Raw genomic sequence first — 16,319 nt, 5'->3', positions numbered from 1 at the left:
GGAGAGCCTTTTGGTAACTTCCCAACTGTAATGTCCTTCCCTAGACCTGCTTTCCTTGTGTGTACTATCTCTTACTGTACTACCTCTTACTATTTCTTGGAGAATGTAAGTTCTCCAAGAACAAGGATTGTCTCATGTTTGTAATTGTGTCCCCAGCACTTAGCACTGGGTCTGACACATAGCAGGCATGTAATAACTGCTTTTTAATTCATTCATTCATTCATTCGTTCATTCATCTAGAGCCACAAGGGACCTGAGAGGCCCCCCAGTCCAATGCATTCATTTGACAAAGGAGGAAACTGAGGTTCAGGATTGGGAAGTGACTCACCCCAGGTCACACAAAGGCTCTAGAGTTGGGAGAAATCTCAGAAGCTATCCAGTCCAAACCCTTCCTTTTACAGGAAACCTGACGGAGAAGAAGGAAGGAGGCAACAAATATTTGTTTATTTTTATTTGATTTTTTTGTTACATTTTAAATTCTGAACTCTCTCTCTCTCTCTCTCTCTCTCCCTTCCCACCCCTCACTAGAGAAGGCCACAATTTAACACACACACATATGTGTGTATGTATATGTACATATACACATGTATGTAAAACCATACTATATATACTTCTATTTATCAGCTCTTTCCCTGGAGGTGGATGGCATCTTCCTTCATAGGTCTTTTGTAGTTGATTTGAGTATTTCTAATATTCAGAATAACTTAATTGTTCACAGTTATTCTTAGAACAATATTGCTGTTGCTGCATACAACATTCTCTTGGCTCAGCTCATTTCACTTATTATTTCATCCAAGTCTTTCCATGTTTTTCTAAAATTACTGAGCTCATCATTTCTTATAGCACAATAGTATTCTATCTTGATCATATACCACAATTTGTTTAGTCATTCCCCAATTAACAAGCATCCCCTTAATTTCCAGTTCTTTGTCACCACCAAAAGAGCTGCTATTAATAAGCACTGAAGGGGTCATGAATGGAAAAAGTTTAAGAAGCCCTGCTTTAGCCTATGTAGGTTCTTTTCCTTTTTCCCTGATCACCTTGGGAAACCAACCTAACTCTTTTTATAACTCTTTGGGCATAATTCCAGGTTGTTCTCCAAAATGGTTGGATCATTTCATAATTCCAGTAGTATCCCAATTTTTCCACATCCCTCTAATATGTGTTATTTTCTCCTATCATTTTAGCCAATCTGATAGGTGTAAAATGATATCTCAGATAATCAATGATGATTTAAAGCATTTTTTCATGTGACTATAAATAGCTTTGATTTCTTCATCTGAAAACTGCCTGTTCACATCCTTTGAACAGCTATTTAACGGAGAATGACTTGTATTGTTATAAATTTGACTCAAAGCCTTTATCCAAAAAACTATTTAAAATGTTTTCCCCAGTTTTCTGCTTTCTTTCTAATGTTGGCTATATTGCTTTTAGGCAACAAGTAGTTTTTAAACTCCTACTATGTGACAGGCACTGTGTGCTAAGTGCTTTACAAATACCTCATTTGATTGTCACAACAAACCTGGGAGGTAGGTGCTATTATTCCCATTTTATAGTTGAGGAAACCGAGGCAGACAGAGAAGTTAAGTGAACCGATCAAGGTCACCTAGTCTGCAGCAGGATTTGAATTCAGGCCTTCCTGACTCCAGGCCCATAGCTCTATCCACTATGTAACTGGTGAGTTCCTTGGGGGGAGAAATGGGGCTCCATTTGGAGGAGAAGTCTAGGTCACTCATCATTCTCCTATTTGTGCTTCTGACTCCTGATTTCACTACCATGCCCCCTCCTTTTCAGGCCCCTTTTATGTATGATGTTCCCCCATTAAAATATAAGGTCCTTGAGGGCAGGGACTGGCTTGCTTTTTGCTTTTATTTGTATCCTCACTGGACTAAGGCCCAGTGTCTGGCACACAGTGGGTACTTAATAAATACCTGTTCCTTGTAGTCAATGCCCTTTTCCTTGTGTGCATCGCCTCCAAGGATAGAAGGCTAAGGCATGGGAGAGGGACCCCTGGACACCTGGTCCCTCCATGGGCTCCAGAGTAGGCACCCCACCCTTGGCTGCAACCTGGATCATCTTCAGCTTCCCACTGCCCCCCAAAGTGAGAACATTCCCAGTTTGGTCCCCATGACCCTGCCTCTCCTCCAACTCCCTCCTCGCCAAACAAAAGTCCCGCTGGAACTTTCCTAACCAACTAACCTTCCCCAAAACCTCATTGTTTGGGGAAGTTGGCTAAATGCCCCAACTTGGCCCGGCCCCCTGGGCTTTAATTCGGAGGTGGAACAAGTCTCTGACCCAAGGTGAAGATTAACACACGCATTTGCAGAGCTTTGGCTAACATTTGGAAATCTCACATCCCAGCTCTGGCCCCTTCCTCTGAGGAGCAGGAAGCCCAAAGAACACCTCAGGAACTTGAGGAAGCCTCCCCGGCCAACTGGGCCCCACAACTACCCTGGGCCAGCTCAGTAAGTACCCCTAGCCTGGCCCTCCTCTGAGCGGGCTCCCTGGGCCCTGGCTGACCTCCTTCCTTCAGAGCTGACCTTCTGTCTCGCTTCCTATCTCCTTTCCTCCCTCTTTTATTTCCTCTCCCTTCCTTCTTTCCCTCTCTCTCTCCCTTCCTTCCCTCCCTGATATCTCTAAATTCTGTATATTTTTGACTTTACAAGTCTTCTCCTTTTCTTTCTTCTTTTTTCTTTCCCTTTTCCTTTCCTCTTTCCTTCTTTTCTTCCTTCCTTCCCTCCCTCCTTCCTTCTTTCCATAATTCCCTTCCTCCTTCCTTCCTTCTCTCCTTTCTTCCTTTCTTTCCCATTCCCTTTCAGAGAAGACTCTATTTTTCTTATCTTTCTTCCTTTTCTTACTCCTTTTTCCTTCTCTCTTTCTCCTTCCCTCCCTTCATTACTTTCTTCTTTTATTCCTCTCTTCCCTTCACCTCCCCTTCCCTTTCCTCCTTCTCTTCCCCTTCCCTTTCACTTTCCTTCTCCATTGAAGTGTGGCTAGAAGCCATCTGGGAGCATGGGGGATATCTAGTGGTTCAGACTGGGAGTATTGACTTTGCAGAGAGACCCAGAGAACAGACCCAAGTGATTTGGGCCTTAAAGACCCTTAGGGAGCCAGTTCGGTGCATAGGATTTGGAATCCTCAAAGCTGGACTGGAGTCCTGGCTTCACTGTTTACTGGCTCTGTTACCTTAGGCAACTGTCTTGCCCACTCTGGTCTTCATTCTCCTCAGGAGGGTTTGTTCTAAAAGGTCTTGGAGGACATCTCCAGCTCTAGATTGAGAACACTGGTAGTTCCTAGGCAGAGCAGGTGGTTAGGAAGGTAGATGCTGCTGGAATGCCTCACATTGTGTGTTTGCACCTGGGAGATGGGGGCACCTAGGGACACTGGAAAGAAAGAGCTCTGGCCTGTGCTCAGGAGCCCAGGGATCTCCTCCTAGCTCTGACATTAACTTGCTATGTGACCATATCCTCTCTAGGACTTAATTTCTTCCTCTGTCAATGAATCAACAAGTATCTAGTAAATTCTTCCTATGCGACCAGCGCTGTACTAGTCCCCTGGGACACACACACAAACGGCAACATTCTCTATCCTGAAGGAGTGAGTATTAACGTCTCAGTGCCCAAGGTAACTCCAAGACTATGTGTGATTTCTGGAACTGGTCATGATCTACATTGGTGAACAAAGTTTCCTCACTGGGGATTCCTATAACAATAAAATGGGATCACTGGATCATAGAATTAGAGCTAAGAGGGACCATAGAAGGCATCAAGTCCCACCACTCATTTTACAGATGAGGAAACTGAGGCCCAGAAAGGGGAAGAGGTTCAAGGTCACATAAACAGGACATGTATTAAGTGGGATTTAAACCATGATTATCAAAACCCCAGGTACCTCCCAAGTATCCACGATACTGTGATGCTTTTCTAAGTACAATCACAAGTCATAGGCCTAATTTCCATGCCTACCCTCCAGAAATAGTTGAAGGAAGGCACTGGGGAATGTTTGTGTGTGTATGTATGTGTGTGTGTCTGTGTGTCTGTGTCTGTGTCTGTGTGTCTGTGAGTGTATAGAGAAGAGAGGGAATCAGAAAAAAACCTCATATTATTTTATGTTTCATGATGCTAGAGCTGAACTTTGAAGCAAACTAGATATTCAAGACAGAGAAGGGAGTATGTTCTAGACAGGAGGTACAGCTTGTGCAAAGACCCAGAGATGGGGGATGACATGTCATATGTGAGGAGCAACAAAAAGTCCAGTTTGACTGTGGGAGGGAAATAACATATATAATAAGCCTGGAAAAGTAGGTTGGAGCCAGGTCATGAAAGGCTCTAAGTGTCTAATGCAGGAGTTTATATTTGATCCTGGATGGAATAGGGAGCCATTGCATGTTATTGAGCACAGGAGTGACCTGGTCAGAACTGTACCCAACTGATTAGAGAATGGACTGGAGTAACCAGAGAGACCAATTAAGAAGTTACTACAAATATTGCATGATAATCGATTGTGAATGACTTAACTATCCCCAGCAATGCAAGGATCCAAGACAGTTCCAATGGATTCATGATGAAAAATGTTATCCACCTCCAGAGAAAGAACTGATGGAATCTGAATGTAAATTGGGGCAGACTCTTTTTTTTTTACTATATTTTTTCTTGTTTTTTTTTAATCTGTGTTTTCTTTCACAACATGACTAATATGGAAATGTTTTGCATGATCACACATGTATAACTCATATCAAATTGTTTATTGCCTCAGGAAGGGAATTTGGAACTCAAAAAAATATTAAATGAATGTTTAAAATTGTGTTTACATGTAATAGAGAGGGGAAAACAAGAAAAAGAAGTTACTATAATAGTACAGACCAAGAGTGATGACAGCCTGAACTAAGTGGGGGAGTCATCAAATCCAATCCTTCATTTTACAGAGAAGAAAATTGGGGCATAGAGGTCATACAGCTACTAAGTGTCTGAGGCAGGATTTGAACCCAAATCTCTTGCTTCAAAGTCTAAAGGTTTTATTTACTGTTCCAAGAAAACTTGTGGAGAGGACATGATGAGGGCACATAGGAGAAAATGAATAGGATTTAGAAAATTATTGACTGTGGGGTTTGGGGGAAAGAGAAGAGTTAAAAATGACTAATAAAGGAGGTGAGGACCTCTGGAGGCCCTTCCACCTTTGATGATCTATGGTCTATGGTTCTCAGAGATTCCAAGGAAAGCTGACTGAGATCTATGTGATTGGGGTGGGGGGAGAGTTGGAGACCAGGGCAGCCCCTTAGGAGGCTGGGAGAGACCCATGAAGACCCAGGGCTTTAGAGACAAAATTTTCAGACTTCCTGAAAAGTTACCCACAGTCAGTCTCCTGGCAATCTTTGCTTTAAAATTGGACCACTCACCATTCCCCAAACCCATTCTCCTACCTCTGTGCATTTGTTCCTGTCATCTCCAAGGCTCATGCCTTAGAATTGCCTCTTCAAGGTCTCAATGGGTTGAGATGCTGCCCATCCTTCAAGGCCCAGCTCAAATGTTCCTTCCCCATTGACCTTAGCCAAGCATGAGATCTCTTTCCTTGGAATAATCTAGTTCCCAGGCTTGAAAATGCTTTCTTTGCCATGGCCCTAGAAGAGAGGGCAAAGGTTATTCTCATTTTCTGGAAGAGAAAACTAAGATTAAAGAGAGTCTAGGTGACTTGCCCAAGATTTGCTTTTGAGGGAAGTGGTGGAGCTGGACTCCCTCCTGGCCCTTTCTCATGCCTGGGTCACTTACTCTTTCATCTTTTTGTTCCTATAGCTTTCTGATCTCCCCTACTAGAATATCAGCTTGTTGAGGGTCCTTTTTGTAGCCTCCACAGGGCCCTTCACAGGGAATGAAGAGGGTGCAGCTGACCTTAGAGTCAGAGGACCTGAGTTCAAATCCAGATCTGCTACTTACTACTTATGTAGCCTTGGTCAAGTCACTTTAGTGACTTATCTAAGCTCACACAGGGGATCTTAATCTAAAAGGGACTTTAGGCCTACTCTCTGGGCCTCAGTTTTTATTATTAATATTAGTTATCATTATCATTATTATATAGTATATAATTATATTTTATATTTATTATTTATTGATTAGTAATGTTATATCTATATATAATAAAAATTATTATCATTTCATTTGGGAGGCAGAATGGAATAATAGAAAAAGGGCCGTATCAAATCGGGGGTTTGGGTTCAAGCTCTGACCATCACTTAGCTGTATGACCTTGGAAAAGTCACTTTATTTCTCTGGGTCTGTTTCCTCCTCTGTAAAAATGAGAAGGTAAGACTGGATGGCCTTTGAAGTTCATTCCAACTTTATGTCTATGTTCCTATGTGTGACCTTGAAAAAGTTGCTTAACTTTCTAGGCCTCAGTTTCCCCATCTTTAAAATGAAGGAGGTTGGACTATATGACCTCTAAAGTCCCTTCTAGGGACTTTAAAATCTAGGTGCCCATATGTGAGCTCAGCCAAGTCCCTTCCCTCCCTGGACCTCAGTTTCCCTCTTTGTAAAATGAGATGGTTAGACTAGATGGCCTGTGAGGCCCCTATCCATCCATAGCAGCCTCCTCCTGACCGCTCCAACAGCTGTCACCCAAGAGTCCTTCCTTGGGCCTAGGTCCAACCCCTGGCTGACAAATGAGTCCCTGACTCCTTCCCCCACAAAAAGGAGCCAGACTCTCTGTTAAAGGATAGGAAAGAAGCTACCACTCTTGCCTGGCCCTGCTCCCCAACTCTAATGGTGTGGTCAACGTGGGAGGCCTTAGGAGCCTGAGGTAGGAGGTGGGGAAGCCACAGCTGACTGAACTAGCTGAGTTCAGCCTTCTCTGCACCTTCAAAGCAGATTCACTGTCCCTGATTAAGCATTTTGTTCTTGGGATAGCCAGGAGGCTAGAGTCACTGGATCGAAGAGTACATGGCAGGGAATAAGAAGACTTGAAAGGTAGGGGTGGAGGACTAGATTATAAAGAGCTTTGAATGCCAAATTGAGAATTTTGTGTTTGGTTCTGGAGGTGATAAGGAGCCACTGAGTTGACTGAGTAGGGGGTAAGGGGGAGGAGACATGATTGGACCTGCACTTTAGGAAAATCACTTTTCATCACTTTGGTGGCTGAATGGAGGACAGACTGGAGAGGGGAGAGCCTTGTGGCTGGCAGACCTACCAGCAGCTATTGCAGTAGGCCAGAAGGGAGGTGATGAGGGCCTGCACCAGGGTGGGTGCAGGGTCAGAGGAGAGAAGGTGGCATGTTGGGGGGGGTGGTACAAAGGTGACATTGGCAGGCCTTGGCAACAGCTTGGTGAGAGAAAAAGAGGAGTCCAGGATGACGTCTAGGTTCAGGAGTCTGAGGGACTGGGAGGATGGTAGTACCCTGTACAGTAATAGAGAAGTTCAGAGGTGGGGAGGGTTTAGGCAGGGGTGGGGACCCTGCAGCCTTGAGGCCACATGTGGCCTTCTAGGTCCTTGGGTGTGCCCTTTCGATGGAGCTCAAGTTTGGCAGACCAAATCTTTTTATTATGGATTTGTTTTGTGAAGTTTGGATTCAGTTAAAGGGCTGCACTCAAGGACCAAGAGAGTCATATGTGGCCTCAAGGTCACAGGTTCCCCACCTTTGGTTTAGGGGGAAAGATGAGTTCAGTTTTGGACATCCAGTTGGAGGTGTTGGGAAGGCAATCAGAGATGTGAGACTGGAGGTCAGCAGAGAAATTGGGACAGGAGAGGTAGATGTGAGATAGTCATTAAAGCCATGGGAGCTGATAAAATCCCCAAGTGAAGTGGTATAGAGGGAGAAGAGAAGAGGCCCCAGGATAGAACCCTATGGAATAGCTATGGTTAGAGGGTGTGATCTGGAGAGAATCCAGGGAAGGAGGCAGAGGAAGAATGGTCTGATAGGTAGGAGGAGAACCACAAGAGAATGGTATCCCAAAAACTTATGACAGAGGGGTCAATCTGTTGGGGGCAAGAGGATGGAATGGGATTGATTGTGCAGGTGGAGAGGTTTGGTTTGGTCAGGACTGAGGGTGAAGAAGGAGATAGAGACAGAAGGCATTGGAGTGATAGGAGGAAGAGGAGAGAAGAGGAGGGAACTCTGCCCAAACCCCTTCTACTCTGCCACAAACCTTCCAGGTCCTGCCTCTCTCTCCACTCCTCATAGGATTGTGGGCTTAAAAGGGACATGAAGGAATCATCCAGTCCTATTTTACAGAGGACATTACAGAATCAGAGAGTTGGAATGGAGTTTAGTGGCCACCTGCTCTGTCCACCTTGCTGTCACATACCTGACAAGGGGTCATCCAACCTGTCCTTGAATTCCTCCAAATAAAGGCAACCCACCTCCTCCCAAAGCAGCCCATTCTACTCCGGTCAGCCTCAGATTAGATGTGTAGTAAGTCACAGAGCCAGTGTTTGAACCCAGGTTCTTTGATTCCAAATTCACTGCCTTCCTCACCATGCCACCCCCTCTCATCCTTGTCCCTTCCTAAAGGTACCCCCAACCAGTAGTCGACCAGCCTTTGCTTTAAGATCTTCAGTGAGGTGGAATCCACTCCCTTCCTAGGCAGCCCATCCCACCTCTAATTGGTATGAACTTCTGTTTCCTGTCATCAAGCCTAAATCAATCTCTTTGAACCTTCTCCCCATGGTTCCCCGTTCTGCCCTCTGGACTAACAGAACAAACCTAATATGTCCACCACATGACAGCCCTTCCAATTCTTCTTTTTTTAATAATGTTTTTCCCAATTACATGTAAAAACCATTTTTAACATTCATTCTTTAAAATTTAGAGTTTCAAATTCCCTCCTTCACTCATTGAGAAGGCAAACAATTTGATATCAGTTATACAAGAGAAATCATGCAAAACATTTTTCTATATTAGTCATATTATGAAAGAAAACAGATCAAAACTAAAACCGATGGAAAAAATGAAATAAAAAAAGGCTGCTTTGATCTGCATTCAGACGCTGTCAGTTCCCTCTCTGGAGGTGGATGGTATTTTTCATCATCATGAGTCTTTTGGAATTGTCTTGGACTATTGTGTTGCAGATAAGTCTATCAAAATGGATCATCGTGCAACATTTCTCTTACTGTGTACAGTGTTCTTTTGGTCCTGCTCGCTTCACTTTGCATCAGTTCATGTAAGTCTTTCCAGGTTTTTCTGAAGCCATCCTGCTCATTGGCTTTTTCAGTTCTTGAACACAGCTCACGCATTCTCCTCTCCCCCAGTTTTTCTTCTCAGGGTTCTACAGTCTTGCTTCCTTCAATGTATCTTTGTGGAATACTACACATTGCTATCCTAGCTTCTTTCCTCTGGATGTTCCATAGCTTGGACTGTGCCACCCAGATGTGAAGCCAGCATGTGGTCTGCTTAGGGCAGAGGACAGGGCTGGCCTCTCTCTTTGCATTCTGTCAGGATCTGCTTCTCCAGCAGATACTCTGTCCCTATCACACTTGGGGAGAACTTCCACTCCAACAGAAAGCTTAACTAGTGTGCAGCAAGTTGGGGACACCAGCAAAACCAGTCTCCCTCCCCAATTGATAAGTGGTCAAAGGATATGAACAGGCAGTTCTCAGAGGAAGAAATTAAAGCTACCTATAGTCATATGAAAAAATGCTCTATATCACTATTGATTAGAGAGATGCAAATCAAAACAACCCTGAGGTTGTTAGATTGGCTAACATGACGAAACAGGGAGATGACAAATATTGGAGAAGATGTGGGAGAGTTGGAACACTAATTCATTGTTGGTGGAGCTATGAGCTGATCCAGCCATTCTGGAGAGCAATTTGGAACTATGCCCAAAAAGGCTACCCTTTGACCCAGCAATACCGCTTCTAGGACTGTATCCCAAAGAGATCAAAAAAATGGGAAAAGGTCCCATATGTACAAAAATATTTGTAGCAGCTCTCTTTGTGGTGGCCAAGAACTGGAAATTGAGGGAATGCCCATCAATTGAGGAATACCTGAACAAGTTATGGTATATGAATGTAATGGAATACGACTGTGCTATAAGAAATAATGAACAGGAAGACTTCAGAGTGGCCTGGAAGGACTTATATGAACTGATGCTGAGTGAAAGGAGCAGAACCAGGAGAACATTGTACACAGCAACAGCCACAGGGTGCAAGGACTGTTTCTGATCAACTTAGCCCTTCACAGCAATGCAAGGATCTAAAACATTCCCAAAGGACTCATGATGCAAAATTCCATCCACATCCAGAGAAAGAACTGTGGAGTTGGAACGCAGAATGAAGCAGACTATTTTCTTTTGTGTTACATTTTGTTTTGTTTTTCTCATTCATTTTAATTCCTCTATGCAATATGACTAATGTGAAAATGTGTTTAATAAGAATGTATGTGTAGAACCCATAAAAAATCACATGCCATCTTGGGGAGGGAGGGAGGAGGGAGGGGGAGAAAATCTAAGACTTATGGAAGTGATTGTAGAAAACTGAAAACATTAATTAATTAAAATTTTTTTAAAAATACAATAAAAATTGATTGGGATACTAAAAAAACTAAACCAGTCTCCCCTATATTCCTCCACCATCATCATTGTCATCATTTTCCAAGGTGGGGAAAATCTTTCCCTTTCTATTCCCCTCCCTCAGCTTGTTCTGGTCCCACCTGAACCCTCCTCCCACCCCTTGATTTCTGGTTTTTTCTTTGAAGGCAGGATGGATGTGCCTAAGGTTTGCTGAGGGGGGAGTGGGGAATGAAGGAAGAGGTGATGTTTCTGCCCTCAGCATGCTTTAGCTCTAATTGGAAAGATGGGATATATGTCTTTCTTCCTCTTATACTTTTATCCCGCATTCTATGCCTAAGGAACCTAGATCTCAAACTCGTAAGTGGCTTCAAGGTTATCAACATCAAATGACTCTCCCATTTTACAGAGGAGGAGATTGAGGCCTGGGGTGGGGTGGAGGGGCAGAGGGGATGGGGTGTGACTTGCTCAAGGCCACACAAGTAGTAAATGGAAGAGTTGGGATTGGCTTCAAGGTCTCTGATCCAAATCCAGCATTCTCTCCACTACAGCAGACTGCTTTCCACCCTCTGCTCCTTCCTTCCAAGGCCAACAGCATGAGTAAGTGGCTTTGGAGTCAGAGGACTTGGGTTTGAATCTGACTCTTTGCCTTCCCGAGCCTCAGTTTCCTCATCTGTAAAATGGAGGGTTTGAACAAGATGACCCCTGAAGTGGTCAAGGAGTCCATGTGGTCTAGTGGCCCAGGCACAGGACACCTGCCTGTCATTAACTTATTTGTGAACCTCCCTCCACAAGAATTGGTTGGGATTTGAACACTGGAGAGTTCCTTTTCTAAGTTCTAAGTACTTAACCATGGCAGGGCTGTTACCCCTGTCTGGCAGCCTCAGGACCTGGGCCAACTTATGCCCTGAGGCAACTGGGAACTCTGAGGGGAAAGCCAGCTATTCACACACGTGGGCATGCCAAGTACCTGAATAGAGAGTATGGATAACTGTGTATTCCTTGGTTGTCCCCCGATACCCAGACTAAGGCCTTTGGCCCCACAGTGACTGACTCAGGTCCCAGCTCGTGCCCTCTGAGGCTACTACCTCCCAGACTCCTTCTCTAGACACCCCTCAGCCCATAATAGTTGACGCAGGTCGGCTCCTATGGTCAGGTGGGGTCAGACTGCTGGCTAGGAAAGCAGAGACAGCTGGACCAGCGTCTGCCACAGGGGATATGTGTCTTTGTTTCCCCCCCCACCAGCTTGCCCCGCCCCCATCCTTTGTCTAGCTGCCACCCTGGGGCTTAGGTCTACGCAGGAGGTGATGACATTTTGGCTCAATTTTCAAAGTTAGTCGGGAAGTTTTTGCGTGTGTTGTTTCTAAAGATAACAAAGGTCAAAAGGCGCCAGCATTTTCTGGTTTCTCATAAGCTTCTGGTCAATATTTAATCTGGTTTATGTTTTTTTTTTTTTGTCTTCTAGGTGGCTTCTCTAGCCAACTTGTAGCCACCCTCAGACGTGCCAGAGGAGGGTACAAAGACAGCCTTGCTTTCCAGGGAGTCCTGCGATGAGGAGCTAGGAACCAGTGGCCCAGGGAATAAGAGCCAACATCGGGGCAACAGTTAAGGGGCTCTAATCGTCATGGCATCTCTCGGCCTCCAGCTACTGGGTTACATCCTGGGCCTTATGGGGCTGGTGGGCACCTTGGTAGCCATGCTGCTCCCAAGCTGGAGAACAGGCTCTTACGTGGGGGCCAGTATCGTCACAGCCGTTGGCTTCTCCAAGGGTCTCTGGATGGAGTGTGCTACCCAAAGCACTGGCATCACTCAGTGTGACATCTACAGCACCCTGCTGGGGCTGCCTGCAGACATCCAGGCTGCTCAGGGCATGATGGTAGCTTCAAGCACCATCTCCTCCCTGGCTTGCATCATCTCTGTGGTGGGCATGAGGTGCACTGTCTTCTGCAAGGACTCCCCAGCCAAAGACAGGGTGGCAGTGGTGGGCGGAGTCTTCTTCCTCCTTGGAGGCCTCCTAGGTTTCATCCCTGTCGTCTGGAATCTCCACGGGATCCTTCGAGACTTCCACTCACCACTTGTGCCCGACAGCATGAAGTTTGAGATCGGAGAGGCCCTCTATCTTGGTATCATCTCCTCCCTCTTCTCCATGGTGGCTGGCACCATCCTCTGCTTCTCCTGCCCAGCCCGGGGGGGAGACCGCTCTGCCTACTATAGCGGCTACCAAGCTCAGCCCTTAGCCACCAGGGCCTCCCCTCGGCCGGGCCAGACCGTAAAGGGCAAAAGCGAATTCAACTCCTACAGCCTGACAGGGTATGTGTAAGGAGCAGCTTGGGAGGGAGCGGGCCACAGAGGGAGGGCCAGTTCATGGCTCTCCACTGACACTGGGGAGAGACATTTCCATCTGATCAAGTCAAAAGGCAATGCTGAAGATGGGATGGACATCGGGGGTCCCTTGGGTCTGACTGAGGTGGGGGGGGGGGGCGCTGGCCTTCCCACGGGCTTCCTTCCCCAGCCAGCAACTCACTCCCTCCCTCCATCCTGACCCCCTTTTCCAGTCTATAGGCCCAGATCTGCCTTATGGGTCTGGGAACTCCCTAGCCTCCCCACCCTTCCCCAAAGCTTTCTCAGCTCAATGGACTGAAGATTCACTACTTGAACTGTCCCCCCAAGACTCCTCCCAAGGCAGTGGCCAGACTGGTCAAGTGCTGGACCCAGAGTCACTTCTTTGTTCCCATTCTTAGAAGCAAAGAAGGAGGAAGGTCCAGTTCCCAAGGGGCTTCTGGCTGAGAGGGGGTCAAATTCATTGCCCACCCTCCACCGAGAAGCTTTCCTCTGCTATTAGAGTAGCGGCATAGAATCTGAGAGCCTGAGCGTCCTGGAGGTCACCTGCTGCCAAATACCCTAGATGAAAAAGCGAGCAAAGGAAACCGGTTTTTCTAGAGATGCTCTTTGGCTAGGGTAGCAGCGTGTGGGGGCTAAGGAATACCCTGGCATCTCCCTGTGCTTCATGAGAAATAGTCAAATTTTAAAAATAAAAATACCAAGCCAAAAGAAGGAGTGTGTGTGTATGCATGTGTGTGCTGTGCATGCTTGTGCATGCATGTGTGTGTATGAGTGTGTTTAAAGGCCTCAAAGGAGCCCCTCCAAGGACCCAGTTTATGGGTCCATAAAGGAAATGAGCTATGCTAGAGCAGGCTGTCCCCAGGCTCTTAGATTTCTCTCACAGAGCCAGGGAAGCTCCCAGTCCCTTGCAGGGAGGGGGTAACACAAGCCTCAGGTAGACAAGCCTCAAAGAGAGAACTGTTAAGAGCCCTGGATACCCAGTGGTGACCCCCTAGGGAAAGCCCAGACCAGTGGGGAGAACTGGGAATATCCTCACCCCTCACACCCTATCCCACCACCCCATCCCACCACTTCAAAGTAGGGAGGGCCCTGTTGGCACCTTCCCCATTCTGAGCATGGTCAGCCTCTGACAAGTCGTTCAGTCCCCAGCTCCAGCCCGAGAGCCACATCTTTCCAATAGCCCCCTGCCCAGCTTTGCCACATGGGCCCCTGCCCTCTAACCCCAGAACTCTGCCTGTCCCTCCTGTAAGGCCCTGGTCTCCATCACTCCAGCACATGGCCCCCTGTCCCTCTCCACCTCACCTCTGAGGTCTTAACTATTGGGCCCCATGGCCCAGTCGCTTTGCAATGTTAGTTCTCTGTCCCTGGTTGCATACTTTACTGCAAGTTCCCTGTGGACAGGCCTTAGACTGCACCATCTGCCCCACCACACTAAGCCTAGTGGTGGTTCTTAATGAGTACTCAATAAAGACTTTTGAGTTGACTAAATGGTTGCTTGCTTGGTTATTGAATGGTTACCAAGCAGGGTATGCCTAGATATATGGCAGGGGCTAGGCATTGGGTGCTCAGCTGCCTTCTATGGGTGGAGGCCGGCCCTGGGACTCCGTACCTCAGGGTATGAGGAAGTCAAGAAAGTGGGGTGGCTGCTGGTACCTCTGATCAGCCCCACTGAGGTCTTGGGAGGGCTCAAAGGTCCTCAGGCTTTAGGATCAAGCCCAGCTTGAGTCTCCAGCTTGGGAATGTCCTCACAAAATGGGGAGGGCAGAGGATGGACCTATGGGGTGGTGTCTGGAGGACAGGCAGGGCAGAGAGTTGTGGTGATTGAGGGGTCCCACTGGACCACTTAGCAGTCTTGGGAAGACAACAGGTAAATATTTCTTTTTCCCTGTGAGAGAGCCAGACCCACACCTAGCCTGCCTGTTCTTTGGGACTAACAGGGAAATTCCCATTCTTAGGCAGAGTGGTACATAGTAGCCATAGCTGACGTTTATATAGTGTTTTCATGGGTATAGGGAACTCCCAGCAAAAAAAAAATGAACAAACCCAAACTCCCTCCACCAATGTAGCTTGGAGGGCAGAGAAGAGAAATGACTTATTCAGTCATACAGTAAGTATGGGTGCAAAGGGAAAGTGGAACTCAAGTCTTCCTGGCTTCAGGCTAGATCTCTGTCCACTAAGACACACTATCAGAGAAGTGCACGCACGCACGCGCGCACGTGTGTGTGTGTGTGTGTGTGTGTCTGTGTGTGTGTGTGTGTACATGAGAGAGAGAGAGACATAGAGAGGGAGAGACTATGGTTTAGTTTATAGGGGTGAGGAACCTGCGGCCTCGAGGTCACATGTGGCCTTCTAGGTCCTTGGGTGCAGCCTTTGGACTGAGTCCAAGTTTCACAGAACAAATCCTTTTATTAAGGGGATTTGTTATGTGAAGTTTGGATTCAGTCAAAGGGCTGCACTTGAGGGCCTAGAGGGCCACATGTGGCTTCCAGGTCATAGGTTCCCCACCCCTAGGAGATAGAGAACTGGCTTTGGTCTAGTTTCTGACACATACTGACTGTGGGACCCTGGGCTCCTCTCTCTAAATATACACACACACACATCCATATCATGTACACACACATACATGTATGTGTATATGACATATACACATACATGTATGTATGCATTGCACATCCACGTATATGTACAAATATACATGTACATACATGAACATAAACACATTCATATACACAGCATATACACATGTACACATTCATAGTCATATACATCCATATATTATATACCTATATATTCATACACACATGTACATATACATACACATGCATGCATGTATTATACACATGTATATACATATATATTTAATGCCTTAAGGTGGCAATATCACACACTGAGAAAGATCACTAGTTCTGGAGTATGAAAAATTTGTTTCCAAACTAGCTTCTGCTTACTGCCTGTATAACCTTGGATGAGTCACTTCCCCTTATGGGATTCAGTTCCTTGTTCTGTAGAACAAGGGCTGCTGGACCAAATGGCCTCTGAGATTCTTTTCAGTTCTAGATCCAAGATCCTCTGTGTGACTTTGCACAAGTCCTTTCCCCTCCCTGGGCCTCAGTTTCTCCAAATGAGAGGGGCAGCTCAGATAGCCTCTGAAGCACTGTGATGTCCTGACTTCAATTTTGTGTAACTTAACACGCATCCTCTCATTCAATCCTCACAATGACTCTGGGAAGCAGGTGTTTTTATTATCTTAATTTTAAAGATGAGGAAACTGAGGTTATGGGACTTGACACTGTCACACAAGCTGCGAGTCCCTAAATTGGAATTTGCACCCGTCCTGACTCCTAGCCCAGGGCTCCACTCACTACCCCACACTATCTCTATTCTGGAGATTACTTAACTGAAATCTCCAAGATTTCCTAAAAAGTAGAGGAGAATCTACCCTTAAGAAAGACAACCTCTTAGACTTTTAACTTGTCAAAGGTCT

The 16,319-nt window shown here is 46.0% G+C and overlaps 1 protein-coding gene across 2 annotated transcripts; it reads left to right on the top strand.

Moving 5' to 3' along the window:
* The first annotated feature begins 2,312 nt into the window (after window positions 1–2,312).
* On the top strand, window positions 2,313–14,323 carry CLDN2 (claudin 2). 2 transcript variants are annotated; one of them, XM_072625874.1, is made up of 2 exons: window positions 2,313–2,465; window positions 11,958–14,323. In XM_072625874.1, exon 2 carries the CDS (start codon window positions 12,117–12,119, stop codon window positions 12,810–12,812), a length of 696 nt encoding a protein of 231 aa, XP_072481975.1. In that variant the 5' UTR covers window positions 2,313–2,465; window positions 11,958–12,116; the 3' UTR covers window positions 12,813–14,323. The 2 variants fall into 2 exon arrangements, with proteins under 2 accessions (XP_072481975.1, XP_072481976.1); XM_072625875.1 differs by lacking the exon at window positions 2,313–2,465 and adding an exon at window positions 6,857–6,956.
* Window positions 14,324–16,319: the final 1,996 nt, after the last annotated feature.

Source organism: Notamacropus eugenii, chromosome X (assembly GCF_028372415.1).
Source record: "Notamacropus eugenii isolate mMacEug1 chromosome X, mMacEug1.pri_v2, whole genome shotgun sequence".
NCBI lineage: Eukaryota > Metazoa > Chordata > Mammalia > Diprotodontia > Macropodidae > Notamacropus > Notamacropus eugenii.
This window is presented reverse-complemented; position numbering and strand designations above follow the sequence as displayed.

Coding starts and splice junctions, on each gene's coding strand:
- CLDN2 (XM_072625874.1), top strand. CDS start 12,117: ATGGCATCTCTCGGCCTCCAGCTACTGGGTTACATCCTGGGCCTTATG.